General features: G+C 36.2%; 2 protein-coding genes across 2 annotated transcripts; one reads left to right on the plus strand and one right to left on the minus strand.

Moving 5' to 3' along the window:
- Positions 1 to 4,236: 4,236 nt before the first annotated feature.
- Positions 4,237 to 14,393, plus strand: LOC121264549 (histidinol dehydrogenase, chloroplastic). Its single transcript, XM_041167789.1, is given in 16 exon segments — positions 4,237 to 4,296; positions 4,408 to 4,519; positions 4,884 to 5,005; positions 5,127 to 5,179; positions 5,320 to 5,392; positions 5,473 to 5,574; positions 5,652 to 5,712; positions 5,715 to 5,752; positions 6,089 to 6,160; positions 6,227 to 6,289; positions 6,418 to 6,459; positions 10,851 to 10,910; positions 11,054 to 11,164; positions 11,904 to 12,074; positions 13,004 to 13,094; positions 13,889 to 14,393. Coding segments are annotated over 16 exon segments (1,500 nt in total). The 5' UTR covers positions 4,237 to 4,251; the 3' UTR covers positions 14,173 to 14,393.
- Positions 14,394 to 15,966: 1,573 nt separating this feature from the next.
- Positions 15,967 to 17,246, minus strand: LOC121264552 (putative germin-like protein 2-1). Its single transcript, XM_041167794.1, has 2 exons — positions 17,020 to 17,246; positions 15,967 to 16,661 (listed from the first exon to the last, which is right to left on the minus strand). Exons 1-2 carry the CDS (start codon positions 17,132 to 17,134, stop codon positions 16,126 to 16,128), a joined length of 651 nt encoding a protein of 216 aa, XP_041023728.1. The 5' UTR covers positions 17,135 to 17,246; the 3' UTR covers positions 15,967 to 16,125.
- Positions 17,247 to 26,433: the final 9,187 nt, after the last annotated feature.

Consider the following 26,433-nt stretch of genomic DNA (forward strand, 5'->3'; position numbering starts at 1 on the left):
TACTAAATCACTATAACTAATACTAATATATAACTATACTAGTAGGCTAAATGTATATTACAAATATTTATATATAGTTACAAATATTTATATATATAACTATACTTACAAATATTTATATATATATAACTATACTAATATTAAATTTATTACAAATATTTATATATAGTTATATTAAATTCATAATATCATTTAAGAATAAAACACATAGTCACGCAAGCTTCAGCCGACCCTTCATTGAATCATTACTCATTAGTCATTGACTAATGACTCATTAGTGTGTAGTCATTACACTTCAAGTCTTCAACCCTAAAAAGTTAGAAACTAAAATCGCAGATCGCCGCTCCAGTGCTCCAAGCCTCCAGCCTCCAGCCTCTATCTCTCACGCACACGCAGCACGTCAGCACCGTTTTCAGCTCAAATCTTAATCTCTCCCGCTCTCAGTCTCAAATACTCTCTCTTCTCTCAGTCTCGTCTCTCCCGAGTCCAGTGTCTCACTCTCTCTAGTCTGTAGTCTTCTCTCAACTCTCTCGGAGTCTTGCCGTCTCTCTGCCGAATCTGCCCCTGGGTAAGTTTTTTTTTTTTTTTTTAAATTACATATTAAGATTTATGTGATTGGATTTTGTGATATTAAGATTTTTGTGATTAGGTTTTGTGATATTGAGATTTTTGTGAATATGTGATTGGGTTTTCAGTTTTGTGATATTAGGGTTTTTGTGATTGAATTTTGTAATATTAGGATTCAGTTGAGGATAATTTATTTTAATCGTATCTCACAGAATGGATGTAAAAGTTGAGGATAATTTATTTTGTTCAGTTCTTTCAGCTTTCTTGTGGCAGACAGTTTCAAATCAAAGCACATAAAAAGTAATACAAAAGACAATATACTAACGTTACCGTGTTTATAACTGTTGAGGAAATATTTTCCACACTTTGTAGAGTTGTGGATTTTCTTATTAATAGAGAAATACAAGTATACTAGTAGTAGGAAACATAACAAACAGATAAGAGGAATTTCAAAAATAGAATACAACTGGATGACTAAGTCTACTTCATTTGAAACGCTAGTTTCCTATGGCTTCTCCATACTTCATTTAGTAAAGCAATTTTTTGGAGTGAGTCGGATTTTTTAGTAAAACAGATTTTTTATAGTAAAACAGATTTTTTGTAGTAAAACAGATTTTTTATTGAAGTAATTTTTAGTAAAGTAGATTTTTTTATTTAAAGTTAAAACAGATTTTTTTGTAATAACCAGATTTTTTTAAATCAGTTTTTTTATTTTATAAACAAATTTTTTATGACAAACTATGAAATTTACATTTTTAAAAAATCGGAAAATCGGACCGGACCGGACCGGAAACCGGTAAAATCGAAAGTACCGGTTTAGGAGGGTAACCGGTGCGTAATCGGTTTTAGAAAATACAAAATCGGTACATACCGGTTCGGTCTTAGATTTTGTTCAAAACCGGACCGGACCGGACCGGTTACACCCCTAAGTCAAACCATGCATATTTAAAATTGGTAAGCTAAGTCAAGGAAAAAGAAGAAAGAAAATAAAGGTTCTCAACCAATAAGTAAGACACTCTAATATAATAAAGTGACCCAAACACTCTGATTTTGCAAAGAAATGTATACTACGATATTTGTGCGTAATGTTTTTCATTTCATATTTAATCCAACTAATTATATTAGTTGATATGAGATAGGTGTTATTAGAGATTATAGAAATGTAGGAGGAAGAAACAAGATTTTTCTTTTCAAAAACCAGAAAATAAAAAAAGATAATGAATTAGAGGAGAAAAACATTTTTCTCAATGCGCCAAGACCTTGGGATCCAAATTGGTCAGCACTAGGACATTGTAGTAGGTTCTTAAGGCAGTTAACATAAAAAAAAAAAATTGTTGGTGGGGCGCCGCATGGCCAACCCCATGGCCCCAAGGGTACCCCATGGCAAACTTTATCTCTAAATAATATGATTTCTATATATAGTACAGAAATAAGTATAATATAATTTGAACGAGAGTTCTATGATTGAATAATAATCTGTTAATGAAATAAATAAATACAAGATCTCCTATAAATAAATACAAGATCTCTAAATAATAATCTGTAAATATTACAATATCTCCTTAAAGCATCCTAATTAGCTTGGCCAAATGAGAAGGTTGGCTAAAATTTGCATAATTAATGTCAAAAACATCACATACTATTGTTATCCTTGAATTAATAAGAGATAAATTGAAGTGATTTTATAATTGTTGATACTAACCACAATGAATCAATACTATCCAAATCAAGCTGCTGAGATAAGCAATGGCAACTGCTGTGTAAAGCTTCATATATTCCCACCCTCACATTATTAACTTTCAGTATTAATAGAAAGCCCACTAATCAATACTTTATTAATGAGTTTGTTAAATTTTTCGTGCTATTACCCATTTAAGCCAACAAAATGCATGATCTCTAGCATATTTCTAAAATAGGCACATTGATATTATTGTTAAGCATGATTAACGATAATATCAGAAAATCAGTTCAATATAAAACTTGAACAGATTTCTAACATTGCACTCTGTCATGTAAAAAACATATTTGGAAGAAGAAGTAATTATCAATGCATGGAGAAGAAAGAGGAAGGGTTTATTCACATATTTGTCATTGCTCTTAGAATGGATATGAAACAAGCAAGCTCATAGATCCCCTTCAGAAACTTGGACAGACTATTATATATATAAAACTAATGAGAATTTTTTCTTGGATAATTGGAGATATTGGTCAATGTAAACTAATAAACTATAATGGAGAAAAGAATTAGAGATCTCAGCATCAGTGGAAAGAAAATTTGATTAAAAAAAAAAAAAAAGGTCACACCTCAGTACTTGGATATTGCAGATGGCATTCAATGATTTCCTCAAGTTTTTTCTAGTAATAAATAAAATCAAGAGTAATTAAATAAGTACTGCTATTGTAATCAAGTATGATTATTAGCCAATATGCTTTACAGCCAAAACAAATAAAATATCAGCCATAAGCATAATCGCAACACTTTGTATATATCATTAATCTTAACTCAAGGGACAAATCAATGATTTTTCAAATAATTCTAATTGTTTGACAAATACAAAGTTTGACAATATAAATTGATTTTTCTGTGAATTCTACAATTTCGATACACATTCCTCAGAATCCATTGCTCATCAAATAGAAATTCAGTCCACTAACATTTACAATTTTCTTATGATTCCATGCAAGGATTCAAAGCCAAGTTATTAATCGGAGCTCAACAATATATAAGAAAATATAATAATCAGAGAACTAACCTGATTTTCAAACTCGGTCCGATTTTGAATTAGGGAAAATTTTTGATGTTAGGGTTAGGGTTAGGGTTAGGGTTAAGGTTCGGGTTCGAGTTTTCGGGCTAGGGCTTCACATTTGACAGGGTTCCGTGGTTCGAACCAGCTCACCTCCGTGGTTCGGTGAAGACGAGAGGGCTTCGCCATTTGTGGTTCGCTGTAGAAGACCTCCGTGTTTCGATGAAGACGAGAAGACGAGAGGGCTCCTTGGTTCGTGCTTCGCCCCAGAAGACCAAGTGGTTCCGTGAAGACGACAGGGCTCCCCTGTTTCGTGGTTCATGGTGGTTCGTGGTTCGCAGCTTTCAGACCAGGAGGTGAGCTTCGTTCGATCGTCTTCCTGGTTGGGTGAAGACGATGGGAACAATGGATTGAAGCGGGAGGAAATGAAATTTTTGCTCCGAAAGAAATGAGGCAAATAAGCTGTATTTGCGCATCTTCATTTTAAATTGAGACGATGTTTCGAAACCGTGCCACGTAGGCCTCGGTTACGCGCCGGTTCCCGAACCGGTTGTAAATAACTTTTTTGTATATAAAAAGAATAATTCTACAGTATTTCATACACATCTCTTTTTCTTTTATTTTTTTGTCTTGTTTATAAATGTATAAATGATAAATAAAATAATTCAACAGGAATAAAATTAAAAAAATAAAAAAGTTTAAAGTATATATAATATATGATATGAGATGATGAATAAAATCCATATAAAAAATGTAAAAATTCGTGTAGTGATTTTATAATTAATAAAATAAAATAAAATAAAAAAGACAGAAAGAAGGGCACCATTTTCGCTGCTCTGTAGAGGGTAGGCACCGAGGCAGGAAACCATTTTCACCTCTCTGACCTAAGAGGCTAAGAGCCACCAGGTAACCAAAACCAAGCTCATACAGAAATCCCCAAATGTTTTTGGCTCTATATAATTGGTCCGGTTCTCTAAGAGCTCAAGTTTACTAGCTCTTTCTTCGGTAATCCTTATAATTGACTTTTTTTTTTTTTTTTTGCGTGTAATACTTCAGTGTCATACTGTCATAGTGTTGCATATTTGATTGATTGAAGGTGGTGATGGACAGCCAGCTTCTCTGCTCTAAACGGGACATCTCATTGCTTAAACCCTGCTCAATCTGTGCTCGGAAAACAATTCCAAGCCGGTTTTATCGTGTTCCGGCAGGTATAAAATTATCATTTTGCTTATTTTTTTTAATTTCTAAAATATGTAATTAGTTTATGGGTGCAATGCAGTCCTGAAAAAAAAAATGCTTGAAATCCCTTATTGACCTTCGTTCAGTGGGGTTGTATGCATGTCTATAAACTACCAAAAACTGTTTAGATTTTTTACTTCATGAATTTGGGGATTTGGTAATGGTGGAATCTTTTAAAGTGAACATGCATTTTCCTTCCTGGAGTTCTGGGTTTCGTTGTGAGTTAGGCTTCATTTTTTTTTTTAATTTATTGCCTTCTCTTTATAGATGGTGGGCAATGTGTCTTAATAATTTCAATTTTCCTCGATTGCTTCTGTTCATATGTTGCGTCAGGATTTTTTCATAAAGGGATTAAGTGCTCTATGAAGTCATACAGATTATCAGAACTTTCTCGGACTGAGGTTGAAAGCCTGAAGGCTCGTCCTCGTATAGATTTCTCTTCCATTTTCAGCACGGTAGGCTTTTGGGTTTTCCTTTAGCACTGAATTAAAGTTCTTCAATAACCTGAAAATTTATTTTTGGTTTTGGGTTCAATATGAGCTACTTGATGGATTGATCATATATGCATACTATCAGGTCCAGCCCATTGTTGATGATGTTCGCAAAAGAGGCGATTCTGCAGTTAAAGAGTTGGTGCTCTTTCTCTCCTTTTTGTTATTTTTATGTTTTTTTATTTTACACCATGTTTTCTGTATATCTCCCAAGGCTTTACTTCACCGTGAAGCCCCTTTAGTTACGAGGCAATATGATGTCTATATTGCTTCTGAAGCTATACTGTAAAGTTCGACAAAGTTGAACAGGAAAAGATTGTGGAAAAAGTCTACGAGCTCCCAGATCCAGTGGTATGTAGTTCACATTTTTTGGCCAAATGGAGGTTTTGTTGTTTTTTTCTTTTTGACACTTGTAGTCTGTGTAACTGCAGCTTGATCCAGTTGTCAAAGAAGCATTTGATGTGGCATATGACAATATATATGCATTTCATGTTGCTCAGAAATCTACCGAGAGAAGTATTGAGAACATGAAAGTCAGTCAATATTACTTCTTGGTTATCACAGTCACATCTTTCTAGTGATGTGATTCTTTAGTGTTCTGAATTTTCAGGGTGTCAAATGCAAACGAGTGGCCAGAAGCATCTCATCTGTAGGTCTGTATGTTCCTGGGGGACTGCAGTTTTACCTTCAACTGCTCTGATGCTTTCTGTTGTAAGTTGATCACATCTATTGTTTTTATTTTTATGGTTTCTCAACGTATAAATTTATGATTGTGATTATCATGACAATTAGATTAAGGCCTCATTTGGTTACGCAGTTCAGATGAGATGAGATAAGATGTTTTGTTAAAAGTTGAATAAAATATTGTTATAATATAATTTTTTAATATTATTTTTGTTTTGGGATTTGAAAAAGTTGAATTGTTTATTATATTTTGTGTGGAAGTTCGGGAAAATTGTAATGATTATATGAAATGAGATAAGATAGTTTGGTTTTGTGTAACCAAACCAGCCCTAAGTTGACATATACTTCATTTTTTTAATCCAGCCAGCACAGATTGCAGGGTGTAAAACTGTTGTTCTTGCAACTCCCCCTGGTCAGGATGGTAGCATATGCAAGGTATTTGTTCACTGTTGATGATAATTTCTTTGGAGGAGATACTAATTCTGATAATTTTCTTTATAGGAGGTACTATATTGTGCCAAGAAGGCTGGTGTGACTCATATCCTTAAAGCTGGAGGAGCTCAGGTTTGAAAGGACCTAAAAATATGCCCCTATGTGGTTGAGAGTATTGTGTTCTTGTGTAGGTTTATGTTTCTGCATTTATGTGTTTTAAATTCTAATGTTTAATAAGTCTAACATTTGTCTCTTTAAAGGCAATATCTGCCATGGCTTGGGGGACGGAATCTTGCCCTAAGGTACTATTTTCCTGTGAACTTATCCCTTAGCTACTCCTTTTTTTTTTTGATCAGTAAAAGTAAGGTTGTGTTTGGATGTTGAAGTGAATTGAGTTGAGTTGAGTTGAGTTGAGTTGAGATGATAAAATATTGTTAGAATATTATTTTTTTAATATTATTATTATTTTGGGATTTGAAAAAGTTGAATTGTTTATTATATTTTGTATTGGAATTTGAAAAAGTTATAATGATGAGTTGAGATAGGTTGATGATCCAAACGACGCCTAAGTTTCATTAATATGAATGAGAATAGGCATAGCCCATGTACACAGGGAGTATACAATAGAAGACACCTAAATACATTCTCAAAACGCTAAATTAGAGACAAGAACTCATGTACACTATTTCCATTAAGAACAATGGCTGAAAACCATAGGAGTAAAGTGTGTATGAAAAAATTATGAAGCTCCGCCATTGTGCGTTCCCTATCTTCAAAACACTATGCATTCCTTTCCATCCAAATGCATCACATAATGCACAACGGGATCATCTTCCAAGTTGCTGCTACCTGAGAACAACCTTGTAGACCCTTCCAACAAGCAAGCAGGTCAGCCACCTTTGCCGGCATAACCCACGCGACATCCACTCTACTAAATATCCCGTTCCACAGCCCTCTCGTCACCTCGCAATGCAATAATAGATGGTCCACTGATTCTCCATGTTTTTTGCACAAACAACACCAATACATCACGATGAGGCCCCTCTTTCTTAAATTATCCATGGTTAGAATTTTTCCAAGTGCCGCCGTCCACACAAAAAAAGCCACTTTGGAAGGTATGCGAGACCTCCATATGCTTTTCCATGGGAAATGTACATTACCTTGTGATGCCAGAATTTTATAATATGTCTTGACTGAGAACTTCTTGCTGCCCCTGCACCTCCATTGTAACCTATCAGCCTGAGCCGGTAGTCTTTCTGATGAGTATATCAAACTAAAAAATTCTAAAGTGGTAGACAATTCCCAATCATGGTAAGAGCCTTGGGCAAACACAAGTAGATCCGCCACCGAAGCCTCCCTATTAGCTGCAATGTTATAGAGAGCTGGGAAAGCCCTCTCCAGAGAATGCTCTCCACACCAGACATCATGCCAAAACCTGATGCGAGTACCCTGTCCAACCACAAATCGAATATTATTTTCAAAGCACCACCATGTCTAGAATATACGACTTCCTTCCACAAAGACTCCCCTTCCACATGGTACCTCCATACCCATTTCTCCAATAGCGCTTTATTGAAAGTCCTCAGATTGCTCACACCCAATCGTCCACTCGAAACTGGAGCGCATACTTTATTCCAATTAACAAGATGGAATTTAGTTTCCTCCCCCAGACCACCCCACAAGAAAGCCCGGAATAACTTCTCGAGCCGATGCGCCACCCCCGCAGGCAACGGGAAGAGAGATAGGAAATAGGTTGGGAGGTTAGATAAAGTGCTGGTGATTAGTGTAAGTCGCCCTCCCTTCGATAGATACAACCGTTTTCAGCCAGCCAACCGTTTCTCCACTCTCTCAATAACCCCTTCCAAGATACCTCTAGCTTTGAAAGTGGCCCCAAAGGAAGGCCCAAATATTTCATAGGCAAAGAAGACACTTCACACCCCAACATATCTGCTACTAGACTAATATGAGGCACCACACCCACCGCCACCATCTTAGATTTGCCCAAGTTTACCTTGAGTCCCGTCACGGCCTCAAAGCACAACAAAAGTGCTTGTATAGCTTGAATTTGATCCACCTCCGCTTCACAAAAGAGAAGTGTATCATCTGCAAATAAAAGATGTGAGATCATGATAGGACCATAAGTACCATTGCCCACCGAAAAACCGGCTATAAAGCCACCATCTACAACTGCCTTCACCATCCTGCCAAGTACCTCCATAACAATAATGAAAAGAAATGGAGACAGCGGGTCCCTTTGCCGCAAGCTACGAGAACTATTAAAGAAACCCGTTGGAGTACCATTAACTAACACTGAGAAACGCACAGTAGTTATGCAATATCAAATCCATGAAATCCACTTGTGTCCGAAACCACACCTCCTAAGTAAGTAAAGGAGAAAATCCCAATTCACATGATCATAAGCTTTCTCCATATCAAGCTTGCATAGTATGCCTGATTTCCCTCCTTCAGCCTCTGATCTAAGCACTCATTGGCAATAAGAACTGAATCAAGTATTTGCCTCTCCTGAACGAAGGCATTTTGAGGCTTCGAAATGATTTGCTCCATTGCCACACTTAAACCAATTAGCCAAAACCTTTGAAATAATTTTGTAAACCCTACTCACAAGGCTAATGGGTTGGAAATCATCAACTTCCAACACTCCCTATTTCTTTGGAACTAGGGCTATGAATGTCGCATTAAAGCACTTCTCAAACTTTTGGAAAGCATGGAATTCAATAAAGACCCGCATTACATCACTTTTCACAGTCTCTCAACAATGTTGGAAAAACCCCATCGAAAAACCATCCGACCCTGGTGCTTTGTCTTTGGCCATGCTACTAATGACCTTATGCACCTCCTCTTCTTCCAAAGGTCTTTCCAAACAGCTCGCACTCTACCTATCAATGGACTCAAAAGGCTAACCATTGAGCTTCAGCCTCCAACTGGTCGTCTTTGTGAGCAGGTTCTCATAATAGTTCACAATATGGTTCTCTAAATCAGGGGGGGAAGAGAGAACTTGATTACCTATCTTAAGAGTCTCAATAGTGTTGTTGCGCCTATGAGAATTGGCCACTCTATGGAAAAATTTTGTACATTTATCTCCTTTTAGCCAAAGAGCCTTGGATTTTTGGTGCCACTATGTTTCCTTCATCAACAAAACCCTCTCCAATTCAGTCACCACTACACTCTTCCTCAAGAACGCCTCTTCTGAGGAATTTCCCCTCAACGTTTGTTCCTCCAAGTCCTGAAGCTCCTCCAGTAAGGTTGTCTTCTGGTTGTCCCTTAGCTACTCTTATCCTATACTTTTTGATATTTGAACTAGTATTTATAGATAGCTTATTATTCTGACATGTGGTTCATTTTGAATAAACTGATGGAACAGGAGGGATTTTTGTTTTCTTCTTTTAGGTGTAAATGTCAGTTTGTGCATTAAGCTTGTCTTGTAAGCTATTTGTGTTTTATGCTTATCAAGCTGATGTTTGCGAAATACTATGAGGATCCTATGCAGAAGAAGTGTCTATGGATAGATTTTGACGTATCAACACATCCCATTAGGTCATGAAGTGATGAGGTCCACATTGAAATTGATTAAAAATATGATGTTTTGCATCCAGGAAAACAAGAAGTATTCAAGAGAAAATCCCCCTAAGTGGGGGAAAAGGAATATAAAATTTAAGGAGACTGCAAAAAGAAATGAGAGGTAGAATCCTCCATCCAAGCAAATAAAGTACTTGAAAAAGTGCCTTAGGCAGTTAAGTCTGAAAAAAGGATGTTACACTCTCTCCATTGACAAGTTGGTTGTCTCTAACTTAACAATCCATGTTATGTCTACTGTCAAATGACCTTTCCAACTTAATGTTTCTAGTGTGGATAGTCTGCTAGAATTATGGGGTGCAAGGTATCCTCTTTACCTATGAAATACCCTATGAAATACCTTGGCCTGGTGTGATTGAGAAGATTGAGCTCTGATTGGCTGGTTGGAAAAGGATGTATTTTTCTGAAGGAGTAGGATCCGGATCACCTTTATCAAATATTTCTTGCTTCTATTTTCCTTCCCTACTAGCGTAGCGTGGCTAATAGAATAGAGAAGTTACAGCAAGACTTCTTATGAAGCAGGCTAGTTGAAGAATTCAAATTCCACTTAGTAGACTTGCCAAGGTGTGCTCTCCTAATTCTAAGGGAGGTTTAGGAGTCTTTGAAATTTGTTTTTTTTTTTTTTCCCATTCATGCCATCCTAGGGAAGTGACTTTGGCATTACCAGCATGAGAAGAATGCTTTGTGGAAAGTTGCAGTGAAGAGGTACATGATCCACATATGATGAGGATATGGAAAAAGAGAAATGTTACAAGGAAGCCTTACACTACACACCTCCACCTAACCAACATGTGATTTGTCAATTTTGCCCTTCTAATTTAAACACATATTTAAGCATTAAGATAGAAGGGCAAAAATGACAAATCACATGTTAATTAGGTGGTGTCTTTTCTAGTCATATTAGACTTGAGGTGGATGATATCTCTAGGACTAAATTCTGGCATCACTTGTGGTGTTGTGACATGGCCCTCAAGAAAATTAGTTGATCTATAGAAAAGTACTCACAAAAACTTCAAAAATGTTTTATATCCTTCTATGATTTTGAATTTGAATTTTTAATTTTTCTTACATTTTTTTCCTTTTTTCTCGTAATTTGCAGGTTGAGAAGATTTTTGGCCCCGGAAATCAATATGTCACTGCTGCGAAAATGATTCTCCAAGTAGGCTTGCTTTTTGTTGATCTAGAACTTGTTCTCATGGCTGCTATTTTCTGTTATTATTATAACTAAGTATAAGTGAATTTCCCTGCTATATATTCACTTGTTTCTGAATGTTTTTTTCCTCTTTCTAATTTCCATTTCAGAACAGTGAAGCCATGATCTCAATTGACATGCCTGCAGGCCCTTCTGAAGTTTTGGTCATTGCTGATAGACATGCCAATCCTGTTCACATAGCTTCAGATTTGCTTTCCCAGGTGCATACTTGCATCAAAATGCTTCTTTTCTTTTTCTGATGGAGCATTTCCATAACGAAAAGATTGATGCTGCTGCTTTGTTTTTGTTTCTCAAATAATTAAACTTTGTGACTGAAAAAATCAATTGCTTGAAGACTGAAAAATCATCAAATCATCCTGTTTAATGAAGTACTACGTTATTACTAGTCTAACTTTTGTTAGAACTGAAAATCATCCTGCTTTATGAAGTACTATATTGTTGGTAGTCTAACTTTTGTTAGAAGCTAAGTTCAATCACATCAAGTTTTCTGTTTGCCTAACCAAACTAACTAACATCTTACTTTCCTGTACATTCAAACAAGCAGCAAAAACAATCTAAAGTCCTGTTGGATCACTTCTTACCTATAACTTCTCTTCTCTTCTCTTCTCTTCCCATATAACTTAAATTTCCAAACACTCTATGTTGTTGCCTTTTTATGTTCCTTATAGGTGTGGATGGTGGATTCTCTTTTAACTTCATGCTTTCTTCTTTTTGAGAGTTGAACTTTTTTTTTTGATAAGTAAGAGATAAACTTTATTGATGTGAATGAAATAGGCATGTACCAAGTACACAGAAAGTTTACAAAAGAACACCTAAATACATTCTAAGAGCGAACTTTTTGAGAGTTAACTTACCACACATGGATAACAAACTAGTTCTCCTTTAGTTTATTGAATGCTTGTACCTAACTGTGATGCCTTAAGTGACTTGCAATTTCAGGCTGAGCATGGTCCTGATAGTCAGGTTGTTCTTATCATCACTGGGGATGGTGTGGATTTAGAAGCTATAGAGAAGGAGATTAAGCAGCAGTGCCAAAGTCTTCCAAGGGGAGAGATTGCTTTGAAAGCATTGAGCCACAGTTACACAGTGTTGGCTCGTGATATGGTTGAGGTGAGTCCTATTATCATGACTAGATGTTTCTAAGCCTCTATCAACCCATTTTATGTGCATCTTTGGGGTATTTTTACAGTTGTGCCTAGCATTTCCATGCATGAAATGTTCTATCTTTAAAGTTTCCAAGAGTTGGAGAGTCCTGTTAATAAATGTGTTTGATGTGTGTATTAGTTTGGTTTTTGTCGCTTTGACAGGTCTGACTTCGTCGTTTTTTTTTAAATACATAAAATGTATGTTCGAGAAAGACTCCCAGAGCTGCAACCTGCAATCTCATCATTGCTTTCCTTTGTGTGGCCCAGTTGTAAATCTTGATTGTCTCCGTCACCTTAGATCATATATACTCTTAGATATCTATACATGTGAAAATGGAAGGCTGGAAGGCCCCGGGGTGGGGGGTTGGGGGGGGGGGGGGGGTGGTGAAGCCCTGGCAGCCCTACTAGCTTTGCATGAAGCCAACATTCTTGAGTTGACAAGAGGCATTTTTTAGGGAGATTCTTTCAGGGTAGGCCAAGCTATCCAAAGCAAGGAGTGCAATGAGCCACAAAGGCACAAAGTGCAAATTGTGCAGCACATAACTTGGCTAGATGGCGACTCACAAAGCCTTATGTGGACATATAACAATCACCAATTATCTGTAGACGTTTTTAATGCTGACAATCTATTGTACTCCCCTTGTTTTGCACCATTAGTAGAATATTTCCTTCTCAAGTACTTATAACAAAAATAAAATATTTCCTTCTCAAGTGGCTTAGGAAAAAAGAAAAGAAAAGGAAACTTGATGATATGAAATATGTAGATCCTTTGCAATTATTGCTCTCATATAATCATCGGTATGTGCACAAAAGCACATGCGTGTATACTTGAAAATGTTTTTGCTTATATGTGCTGTTTGTAATAACTTTTTTTTCTTTTTTTGGTCTTTTCAGGCAGTCTCTTTCTCAAACATGTATGCGCCTGAGCATCTGATTATTAACGTGAAGGATGCAGAAAAGTGGGAGAGTTTCATTGAGAACGCAGGTGAACTGTTGTAATTTTGGCATCATAATTATCTGCACTCAACTTTTTATTCTTTATGGATGTTGAAGTACCTTTGAAACTACTAAGGGTTATGCAGTATTAGTCCACACTTTTTTTCCCTGAGCAATGTCAGTCCACTTAAGGGATGTTTTTTTTTCTTATTGGCATTGGGTGTCTGGGAACAAAGTCCCAACTTAGGTGCACAGGCTCTCGGCAAGGAGTTTTCCACAAGTTCACCTAGAGTAATTCAAGGGAAAATTCTCCCTGTCCAATGGCCCCTATAAATTGTTTGCACCCAAGGGTTTGAACCTTAGATCTAGAGAGATCATACCGCCAAGCCCAGGGCTCTTACCACTTGAGCCAATCCATAGGGGTTACTTAAGGAAAGTTCTTGGATGGGTATTTGGATATGATCCCATCCTTTTGCCTTTATTGCATAAAATGGCTGCTCTTAGAACTGAGACATTGCCCTAGTACTTGGTAGCCTGAGATTTTAGCTTCACACCAGTCTATAGACCCTACATTTGATGCCACTAAATGTATCAGTGGGAACCACAGACCTTTTGAGTTTCTTCTGCCCCTGCTTGTTCAATTCATTGCAGTGGTTGAATACAATTTTCTTGTAGAATATCCCAATTATTATAGCAAAAGGACTGTCAAAGATCCTTCTGGAACAGAATGATATCTGGAAGACCCAATTGCGGTGGAGACTGTCGGATTGTCTTGTCAGAACTGTCTTCATATTATCTTCTCAAGTCTCAAAAGAATTATTTTGTGCTTGATTCCTTCTGCAGGCTCTGTATTTGTAGGGCAGTGGACGCCAGAGAGCGTGGGAGATTATGCAAGCGGGACGAACCATGTTCTTCCAACATATGGGTATGCAAGGATGTATGGCGGCGTGTCTTTGGACTCGTTCCTGAAGTACATGACGGTACAATCTTTGACTGAGGAAGGTCTGATAAAGCTTGGGCCATATGTGGCAGCAATGGCGGAAGTTGAGGGACTTGAAGCCCACAAAAGAGCTGTAACTCTTAGGCTTCAGGATATTGAAGCTAAGCAGGTTTCCGGTATGAGATGATGCTCCAATTGTGGACTATTGGCATTCACAAAACGTGACCATGATGGACTTTGCTCGCTACCAAATCCCTTGGCTACAAAGCTGCCCTCCCTAGGGTAACAATGTTTCTTAAACGAATCAGGTTGAGGACTTTGTGTAGTTCGATCGAATATCCACCGGATCTTTGTATTTCTGGTTGTCAGCTATTTTGATGAAATGTGAATGACCATAATTACGAGACATGGCCCTATATTTATTCATTGTCGGAATAAGGAAAGAAAACCTCTGGAAAACTAATTATTTTCGAATATATATTTTTTGGTTATATTTTGCTCAAGTTTACAGTGGGTATAACAGTCCTGCAAAAAATATGTGATCACAGATGATGTACTCTTTCCGCCAGGGCTCGTTTGGTTTCTTGACTGCACTCAGTTCAACTGAGTTCGATTTAGATTTAGACCTCTTCTAATATACATAGACCTAACTCTCAAATCACTAAATTCATTTCAAATCAAAACCTCTTTACACGTATGATTTACAATTTTTTTCAACTTAATATCTATTTATACGTGAAACTCATAATATTTTTCAACTTCCTATAAATACATTTATACTCATTTTAACATTCAAGCATATCTAAATTTATCTTAGGTGAACCTCACATAACTCATTTTTTATTATCTCAACTCACTACTATTCATAGAGAACTTAACTCAGCTTAACATCTAAATACAGCTTAAATTAAGAAAAAAATTAGCTCTCAGACTTTTTCTCACAGGAATAGAGAATTGAACTATTGTAATTTATTTTTATTTTTTTTATAAAGACTTGGTAAGGTAATCTTTTTACGAAATCTTGGTTTAGTAAAAGGTTTATTAAAAATTCAGTTTAGGAGATAATTGATTGACATATTATTGCCTAAAATCACTTTTGTAGGACTTTGTGTTGACGAAGTAATTCTCTCCCCATGCATATGGAAAATCTTACAAACTATCATTTTACTTTTATTCTATTATGATGCGTTGTTGATGATGGAAAGTGTCATTTAAGATTTGCTTGATTCGAACTTTACTCAAACTTTATACAATTTAATTGGACTACGTTTTGACACTAAATATGTCAACTGATACTCATTAACAGCTCTATCCATTTTCATTATTTGAACTGTGAAGAACTTGATCAAGTGGCGTTGCCAATGAAGCATGGAAGATGTCGTGGGAATCTGTAATTCAAAGGGGTATGATCATCTAACAGTATCCCCCTTGGAATGACGCTGGACATATACCCTTACGAGAGTGTCACCGTATTGCTAAATTTTCGTTCATATTTGCTCTACAAAATTTTACAGAATCAACCTTACAAATTACAAGCAAGAGTTCATGGAGGTGTTGTGAAAAGAAGTTCAAATAGTGATTTGAAGGGTTTATTTTTGCGAGTTGCAGAACACTTCGTGAGAAGTTTATGGGAAACAGCGTTCAAACCATATATGCAATGTGTTCATGATCTCTTGCGAGTTCCTAAAGCAATCAACAATAACTTGATAGTAATTGAAAAATTAAAAAAAGGGGTCTTTTGGAGCTTAGTACTTTGGAACATAAAGATTCTACATGAAAGGGAAAAAAGAAAATAGGGATAAAAAGGAAAATCCATAAGAACCTCAAAAGATGAAGAGATTTTTTCTTGTTGGCCAAAAGGAGGGCGGCACCTCCGGGACTTTATTAATAAAAGGGTACCTAAGTTTGACAACACTACTTGATCTTCACACCAAAAGTAAACAAGCTACATGTCGGTTAAACTTGAACAAGACCCACTTGTAAACTTGTACATATAGCAAATACAAACATTCAATTGATCACTCATATGACAATACTCCTGAATAGCAAAACAATGCACACAAACACATGCCACTGAGGCCATGACAAATTAACAATTCACACCCAGATACAATCACCAGGGGAAATTATCACGGCTTCTCTAGAACTTAGACTGGATAAACTTGACGACATTCTTATCCACCTGGAAAGCCTTTGCTAGAATGTCACTAGGAGTATCCGGATTCGACCCAAATACAGCGTTGGCAATGGTTATAACACCAGGGTTTTGACTGCTTAGAGCTGCAATGGCAATGGCCATTTCCTTACCAACATTTCTTTGGTAATGGATGAGGCCAATTGGGAATACATACACATCACCCTTCTTTAGCACCTTTGTGATTAGGCGGTTTTCGGGGTTTGAAGTGACAAACCCAACTTCAAGGCAACCATCCAAGACTGTCAAGATTTCGGAGGCACGAGGGTGGGTGTGGGGAGGATTGATACCCCATGGTGCGTAGTCAATACGAGCAAGAGAGATGCCAAGAGTGTTAAGTCCGGGAAGTTGGGCTACAGTTACTGCAGTCACCCTTGACCCAACTGCGTTTGATGTGTTGCCCGCCATCTGAAGCCCGCTGAAGGAAAAATCATTGGCTTGAACTGTCTTAGGATCCTTGCAGACTAAACCATTGACGAACACTGCCATGAAGTAGAACATATCGAAATAAGAAACACTTAAGCCACTTGAAGTAGCCAAATGGTCCAGCAAGTGAGTAAACTGACGATCCAATTAGAGTTTGAGTTTTGTTGGCATAATTCAGAAACAAAAAATGAACTTAAAGAAGAAAATGAATGAGGCGGGAACTTTGTATCAGAAGAGGAAAAGAAAAAAAAAAAAAAAACTCAGTAACGAAATATTGCAGCCCCAAAATCAAAAGTAGCATGCATGCCTAGTGTTAAACAGGTTGTAGTTGTAGTTCTAACTTCTAAAGCTTGTAGAGTGAAACTTGCAAATTTCAATAAAAGCTAACATGCATGTTTAAGGTTCATTTTCTACCTGCACTGTTTGCATCTGCAACACAGAAATCTTGAAGAGGGCTGCTATCAGACGCCAATGCAGCAGTGAAAATCAAAGCCAGAACTCCTGACAGGAGATTAATGCGTGAGGCCATTTGCAAATTGTACCAACAAGAAGCTTTAAACTTATGGAAGAATAAGCTCTATAGGGAGATTAGACCAATTGAGATTTGAGTTGTGAAAGACTTATGAACACGGCTTGCTATATATAGGAAGAGGAATGCTTGTATTGCAGCACTGCTTGCAAACAGGCAACTAGGTGGTCTCACTTAATAAGATGGCTAATGATCCAAACATTATTTGGAGGCCGGCTGTCATATGTGCTTGGACAGGGAAGAATTATACCTTATCCACCTAACCTCTGACCGCATAGGACCAAGTCTAAGTGGAAGGACGGTAGATATATGCCTCACTCTTAAGAAATATTTGTTACCATAAGAGAATGTATATTAGAGTACTTCGAATCAAACCCATAAGTTAATAACATTTTGATATGTTAAAGATCATGACTTGTTAACTGATATGTTCTATGACAACTAGAACAGTTTCTCATTGAGGAGTTCTCAAGATCTTGAGAATCTTATTATTTAGTTGATCTAATCTCTACCAAGAGGAATTGGGCCTATGGAAACAAATAACCTTTCGAAGTATTGTCTTTCTATGCATACCTGATTAGAAGAAACGATGTTCTTCGTCCTATTATATATCATCTTCAGTTACTTCAGATGATGTGTCATATTTTAAGTAACTTTTCATTGAAGTGATTGACATATAAAATCATTTGAAATTATATCGTACCAACCAGCGTAACTAAACATGATATAAACAAAGATGCGAAGAATTGTATTGTTCTTCATTATGATCTACAGTAAAAAGAACATTTCTTGACACATTTCTTAATTGATAGTTGTGCCAAGGAATTAAAAATCTGCATCTAATTAATTAGTTTATCTTGTCTCTATCAAGAAGAATATGGGCCAATGGAAATAAACAACTTTTGCAGCATTCATGTCTTTCTATATGTGAACCATTCCCATACCAATATATATATATATATATATATAAAATTTTCAATTCTGCGTGAAAACATGTATAGGTAGAGAGAGTTGTACTTCAAATGATTGGTTTGAAACATAAAAATTTAGAAATGTTAAAGACGAGCTGTCAATTAAATATGTTTTACGACAAATAGAAAATGGTGCCATTGACGCATTCTTAATTGATACAAACCCGGGCCTGAGGTATTAAAGAAATTACATCTAATTATTTGTTTATCTCATGATCTCTACCAAGGCATATACTTATGGAATCAAACAACTTTTGAGGTATTTTCTTTTTATGTGTACCGTTCATGTTCATGTTACATGAACATGTAATTTTTTGCTGGACTGCTAATGAGTTTTGCCTACAAAATAAGTAAACAAGGTTGCGTTTGGATGTTGAGCTAAGCCCAACCGAACTAAGTTCTTTATGAATAGTAGTGAGTTGAGTAATGCAGAAAGTTATGTGGGGCTCATCTAAACTGAGTTTAAAGTGTGTTTAGATGTTAAGATGAGTTTAGTACTTTTTATGAGAAGTTAAAAAAAATTATGAGTTCCACGTATGAAGATGTGTTAAGTTGAAAAAGGTTATAGATTCCAGTTGTAGGAGGTTTTGAGTTGAGATGATTTGACAGTTGGATATTTAGATATTAGACTCAGCTTAAAATTAGACTGAGCTTAATTGAATCTTGCAACTAAACGCAACTTATTGAAATCTCTTAGATCTCGGAGTATTCAAAACATTTTGATGATCAAGTAAATTCATTCTTTTCAATGAAATAAATTGAGTGGGTTTTCATAAATTCTGCGAGTGATCCATTCATCAATTAAAAGTACTACAATTATAAAAAGATGTCATAAAAATAAACTTACAAGCTGATATGATTTCATATGATATGTTAGATCTATTTATAATAAAATAATTTTATAATCTAATATATCCCATCAAATTATATCAATTTGTATAACCTCTTTATAGTTAAAACACTTCTCGATCAATTTCATCCCAATACTTCCAATTCTTTAAATAAAATATGAATGGAATTCTCAATTCTGTATAACCTAACATAGTCCGTGTGATTTGTACCGAAATCACAGTACTCCATGAGTTTTTAACTCTTTAACAACGATCTCCCTACTGTCAAAATCCGTTAGTAAATTGTTAAAAGTGTCACGTCAATACCACGTGTCTCAATCAACATTCAATGCCAGTTACTTAAATAAAAACAAAAATTTATAAATTTATATATAAAAAAAACCAATTAATTAAAATATTTAATTTTTGTAAAGAACCTCTCTATGCTGGGAGAGGTGGCCACGGCGAGCCACCTCAATGGCAGAGCCCCGCCCATAGGTGGCATGGGTGGGGGTCACGGTCCACCCTCCATCACCCCTCCCTGCACATGAAGGGGCCCTTTGTTTTTAAAGAATAATAATTTTTTAAAAATTTTTTTTGAGTTTTTTAAAATATCATTCAGTTTTTTATTTTTATTTTATTTATTTTAATTCAGCTTAGTGCAATATTAGTTTGGTTTCTGAGACAAAGTAACGAGTAGCTTTCAAGACCAAGTAGGCATTTCTTGTGCTTGGCAAAAGAAGATATCATTATCAACTTCTACAAATGAATTTCTTGTGCGACATAGTAGTTTCGAAATTTAACACACCTGACACACGTAATGACATGGAAAAAAAAAATCTGAAGCACGACTCAAACCCGACAAAAGCAAGCACCATTCTGCTCTCGTCTGAAGCACGACTCAAACCCGAATTTATTAAAAAAAGAAGAAGATCAGCCTCCATCTAAAACTAGGATTCTGCTCTCGTCTGAAGCACGACTCAAACCCGAATTTATTAAAAAAAAAGAAGATCAGCCTCCATCTAAAACTAGGAGTGATACCTGCATAGTATGAGCGGGGTACCTCCCCTGCACTCCGCCCCTCACTATACGGGGTTGGAGTTTTTCCCCCCGCCCCCTATCTGTCCTGTCCTGTCCTCTTGCTTAGGCCAACCTATTATGTTTTTAAAAAAAATTTTTAATTCAAAAAAATTTTTTTAGGCTAAAATTATAATATAATTAAAATAATAAATTAAAATTTATAAGTATAAAAAGAACTTAAACTCATTATAGTTAGATTTTGAATTATCTTGGCCTCCTAAGCCAACCTTTATATAGAAGGTCAAGACAATACAATAGTCATCTTTAAACAATATGGAACATAAATTTGAATACAATTTTAAGTCTTTAATAAATTATATATATCTATATACAATATATTTATTTATATATATAAATAATTATATATGTGGAGCGGAGCAGGGGATGGGGCCGAGCCCTGTTGGGTTCATCCCGCTCCCACTAGGCCCTCTCCATGCGGGGTAGCCCACCCGCCCATTGCTGCCCACCCCTATCTAAAACTCTAGATCCCGAAATATGATACTCTAAACCCTAAGCTCTAAATTTGAAAAACTCATTGATGAAGAATTGAGAAGGAAGAACAGATAACTGAGAAGCTATAACACATCATTACCATTTTCTTCTTCCCAAAGGTCCATTGGCACCTTGTCTGAATTTTTTTTTTACTCAACAGATTTGCATTTCAATTTAAAATGTTGCTCTTGCAAGAGAAATAGTCGTATTAGATTTTTTTTTTTTTTTTTTTTTTTTTGTGGGTAATGAACAATAACTCTATTCAAGGGAAAATCCATTTTTATTTTGTCTTATATGTCATGCATGCTTTTACTTTATTGCAAGAAAAATAGCATATTGATTCTAAATCCATGTGTGTGTGTGTATATATATATATATATATATATATATATATATATATATATATATCAAGGGGGAATAATGAACTTATTGGGTCATTTTTTTTTTATGGGTCTGATTCTAGGAGCTTATGCTCCTCAATAAGCAGAGCTTCCTATCTTTAGTTATGAGTATTAGCTTTTACCTGCTGCAAGGTTATTCATCAAATAAGAATCGAAGTTTGATTCTATTTTACTAATTGCAAACATCAAGCATCAAATTGTTAAAAATACTTGTACACATTTATAGTTGCTTCTTGTTCATGATAGGTTGATTGTCAATAGTGGTTGTAATTTATAATGTAGCTTGCTGTGGAGACATCAATTATCTTCGTGCAAATGTTGAAAATACACTATTTAGCTGCTCGCTAAGGAGGTATTATTGTTGATTGAGATGAAAATTATTTTACATAATTTTTTGTTGGTTCTCCGACTGTATGAAATAAATGATTGAGACTAGTGTATGTTGTTGTTTGGTCATATAGCTTGATGGACAAAGGGAAAGATAATAGATGTTATAATGACCCCTCAAAGATATCCTCGTCGGATTGGTCATCCTCTATGAAGGTGATGACTTGTATAGATCGTTTTGGTCAACCTTGTTCTTACTATTGTTGATGCATAATGAAACTAATGCTTTTGTTTTTTGTTTAGGTTTATTGTGATGCTAAGTCAACACAATTTGTAACTCTATTTGTTGGGACACTATCTCCATATGCTCCTCCAATCCTTAATGCCCATCTAAGTCCATTTACTCTGCCTCAAAGTCTTAATGCTCCTTCAACTTGTTACCAATATATATGGGATTGTCAGGTAAATATAATACATTTTTATTGTATTTATTACAATTTATTTGTCAAAAAAAAAAAGAAACTTTAGTACAAGTAAGATTATTAACTTCATTAATAATTTATCATATTAACTTATTAGAATCTAACACTTTGTAGGCACAAATTATCCCAGCATTTGGCTCATCTAGTACGAGTACATCAAGAATTTTTGAACAATTTGCAAAAAGTAGCCATGGTGAAGTTTCGAAATCAATGAATGAGAGTGTGACTGAGGAGTTCCTTAGAAGCAAAGAGGGTATATGTTTGAACTCAAACAAACATCATGTTGAGGAAGTTGTGGATTGCACTATCCAAAATGGTTTGTCAAATTCTCCCCTCTTTTAACACTTGGGTTTTTGTAAGTACCATATGTTTGATTGTCTAACTTCTTTAAATGACATAAGAATATTTTGAACTGGATGCTGAGAGGGATATTGGATTAGTAAATGGTAGTGCCACCAATGCTCCTATAGTGAAGCTTGCTAACCAAGAATGATTTTTAAGGATGATGGTGCACTAATTGCATATTACAAGCAATATGCAAAGTAAGAGAGATTTGGGAGAGACACAAATGACTAAATGAGAATCAGATGAGACAGTTAAATACATCATACTTGGTTGTTCAAGGGGTGGAAAGCATATAAGTACTAACAGTAATGTATCAAAACCATGTCCAACAATAAAGACAGAATGTGAGGCGAAAATAAATGTTCAATTGGTGAATGGTGAGTGGTGTTTGACTACAGTAGAACTCATCCACAATCATGGATTGAGCTCGCACAAATCTAGATATTTTAGATGTCACAGAAATATAGATTTACTTGTTAAATGGAAACTTGATTTGAATGATAGAGTTGAGATAAGGATTAATAAGAGTTTCAATTAATTGGTTGTTGAAGTCGGAGGCTTTGATAACCTTGAATTCACATAAAAAGATTTTCGGAACTACATTGAAAATGCAAGACACCTTCGCTTAGGTAAAGGAGGTGCTGAGGCACTCCTAGCTTATTTTGAGATGATGTGTGATATGGATGATGGTTTTTACATCTTTATGGATTTTGATGATGTCTTGAGAATGAAAAATGTATTGTGGACTTATGCACTGTGGCGCCCTCGACCCCACGTGTTATTTTTGTAGAGTTCGTGACACCGGTATGATGACCACACGGATCACGCACCCCAACGACCAATGCTCAGAGTGTGTACAACATGCAATAAGTGTACAAAATAATATTCGCAGCGGAGAAATAAAAAGGTCTTTCTTTATTAAGTACCAGAATTGTTCAAAAATAGTAAAATAACTTTACAAGAATTATATAGTCATCCGATAGATAAATTAAAGACAGGAATAACATAAGGGAAACAAATCTCATAACGCTGAACAATATCTCAGCAACTCAGACCTCCGACGAAGCTGATCCCTTGGGTTCAAACTCGAGCTCTACGTCAGAATCTACAGCACCATAAGACAGAACCGTAGGGTAAAACACTACAATGAGATTATGACATCTTAGCAAGTAATTAATCAAAACAATATCCAGGAGATTTAAAACATATTAATAAATTTACGCGTCCCCATACGAACAAATATGCAGAATAACAACCCACATTCATTTTTCCCAAAAATACACTTTTAATACTCACACCAAAAATCCCATTTATGGCCCCGATCATAATTATTACAAAATTACGCATGCACCACGGTCTCCCCTATGGACCGTCTGTACACCCTGGCTCTCATTGTCACATCACGGGTAACGTCCGTGCATGAGACTTCGTAACGAGCGATGTCCAGTTTCGCGCCCAACGTGTACATGGCCAAGCATCCTCTAACCTCGCCAGACAAAAGGTCAAGGAATCGGTACGAGAGCGTTACTGTCTCGTTCGTTCCCGTCGTCGCCCTACGACAACTCAGGGGACGTCACATCAGTCTGTTACGCTCCCGAGTGACTAAAAGAGCTCCACCGAGATAATGCCCCATCTCGACTTGGGGTCGTGATACACACGCACCCACATATTCAGTCACAATTCCAAATAGACAACGTGACATCACAACATAATTTATTAAAAACGATAATTATGCATTACAACAGTTTATTGGAATACATTTAAATATCTCATTTACAATTTCACAATAATTACAAAAATACAGTTTATAACCACATGCATAATCTCGTCCTCCAATCCTGCTCAAGGCCCAATTCCAACAACTCCAATTAACAATTACAACCCAACACTTCAACGGCTCAATGCCCAATTTCCAATCAAACCAACAGATCAAATAAACAACAGTTTATAATGTCAAATTAAATCACTTGAGTCGCGATGGAAATTACATACACATGAAGATAGAAATTTTTTTGAAAGATCAAGCGAAATGAAGTGTTGCCAAAGGTGACGGCACATCGGCGGCACAGTGGTAATTTTGATGGGTTTTTCACAAGAGAATTTCAATCTAAATTGATGGAAACAACTTTCGGCAAGCGCCAAAAATACCAAGAGATTAAGTGAAACTCACGACTGAAAGTATTACAAGAATTTCGGGACAACTACAAAACTTTGGAACCAAGATTTCGAGTTGAGAGAGAAAGAGAGAGAGAGAGAGAGATGAACAAATTTCGAATCCATGAGAAGAGAGGAATCTAGACCTATAAATAGGCCAAGCAAAGCAGTTTGCGAGGCATCCGTGTCGCACGGGTGGAAAAAGAACAAAAACGGCGGCAAGCCGTGGAAGCTCAAGGTGGAAGTGGCTGCCGCGTGGAGCGGCAGCTGGACAGCAGCTCTTCGAAAATTCCCAGCCGAACGACACCGAGTAGAACAATGGAAGGAGGAGGTGGCAGCTGGAGGATGAAGTGCACGACTAAGGTCCACACGGTGAGGGCAGCAGCTGCTGGAAGAAGAAGTTGCAGGAAGAAGATAGAAGGAGGAAGAAGGTCGTGCGGTGCATGAAGGAAATGATGGAACCCTGGGGTTCTAAGTGGAACGACGCCATTTAGCAACAATGAAGGGCTGGGTTTACACTTTGCACAGGCTGGGTTTTGTTTGCACAAGGGTTAGGCTTACTTCACTCGGGCTGGGTCAAACACAACACACACAGAGAGGTTGGTCTGGGTTGAAATCATACTGGTTGGACCTCTCATCACACACAACACAATTAAAAACACACACACAGCCCACCAAAAACAAGAACACTAAAAAACAAAGGCCCAATCTGAAAATACACCAATAAAAATTAAAATAACATAAATTAAATAACATAATTAAATAAAATAATAAGGAATTAAAAACACATAAAATTTATAGATCTTACATGCACAAAGTAGAGCATCGTACCTATACTTAGGAGATGTCGTAACATTTAATGCGACTTATTTGACTAATAAGTACGAGATGTCATTAGCACCATTTGTCAGTGTAAATCATTATAGACAATCCATACTTCTAGGCACAGGGTTGATATCAAGTGAAGATACACAGACGTTTGTATGGTTGTTTCGAACATGGTTGAAATATATGAATGGTCGAGTACCAACTGCAATTATAACTGATCACGATTGTGCAATGAAAAGTGCCATTGCAATTGTCTTTCCACACACTAGACATAGATACTATTTATGCAACATCATAAAGAGTGCCACCCGTTGTCTTTGAATCTCATCGTACTTATTTTATATATCATTTATCATCCTTATGTGTTTATCCTTGTTTTTCTAAACTTCTAGTTTTCTCTTCAAGAGTTTGTCCTTCATTTTCTGAACCTGAAACTCTTCCTTCAAGACTTCATCTTCCCTTTTCTAAACATGAAGTTCTCTCTCGAAAGCTTCTTTTATTTTGGTTGCAAGCTTAGCTTGTCCATCATTAGTATCATTTACCCACCTGAAAAAATTATATTTTGGAAATCCTTGTAAAGCAACAATATAGTTAACTGTAAGAACATCTTAACCTATTAGCATAAAAACACTATTCTCTATAAAATTTTGTAATTATCATATAATATTTCAAACAAGTAAAGAATTTTTACCCTAGATTTTATTTTGTATGCAATGCTAAGAGTGGTGCTCTCAAACCGCACCAATATAGGGGTGGGTACAATCAAAGCCCATCGATTATAGCAATTGATTGTGAAGATGCCATAATTAGCTAATCAACATCTAAAGTAACTAAATCAATTATAGATATGGATTAAATGAAAAAACAAATTCATGACATGAATATCATATTCTCTATGGATATGTCAAGCTATTATGTATGGTAATTACCGACTAAAATCAGGGGCCATGTAATTAAAATTGGAAGTTTCTTTTGAACTAATGTATTTTGATTTGTTCTACTATTTTTAGACTTTTAGAGACGATTGACTTGGAGAAATTTATGTGTTGTTCTATACATGACAACATGATAATGAGAGCATCTGGGCAATGTATAGTGCATGTACATAACTGACACCATCAAATTAAACTAGAGTCTGTGCCCAAAACTTTGATGTCAAACAATGCATGTACATAAGAAATGACTAAGTGAAGAAATTTTCATCACTTTGTATGTGCTAGAATTTCCACTATTTGGCTTAGCAACCATTCTTTTTGCCAGAACTTTTAGAGTTGATAATTGGGTTTTTGAACTCAACTTCATTGAGCAACAAGTAGATTTGCCACAACATAATAAATCAACAAAGCAGAAGATGGATCCAATGATCCAAAGAGGAATCTTTCCAGATTA

This window comes from Juglans microcarpa x Juglans regia, chromosome 5D (assembly GCF_004785595.1).
Source record: "Juglans microcarpa x Juglans regia isolate MS1-56 chromosome 5D, Jm3101_v1.0, whole genome shotgun sequence".
In the NCBI taxonomy this organism is placed as follows: domain Eukaryota; kingdom Viridiplantae; phylum Streptophyta; class Magnoliopsida; order Fagales; family Juglandaceae; genus Juglans; species Juglans microcarpa x Juglans regia.

Bases quoted from the DNA above. Each gene is read 5' to 3' on its own strand.
- LOC121264552 (XM_041167794.1), bottom strand. From the start codon at position 17,134: ATGGCCTCACGCATTAATCTCCTGTCAGGAGTTCTGGCTTTGATTTTC. The intron at 16,662-17,019 runs GTAGAAAATGAA...ACTTCATGGCAG, and splicing joins TGCAGATGCAAACAGTGCAG to TGTTCGTCAATGGTTTAGTC.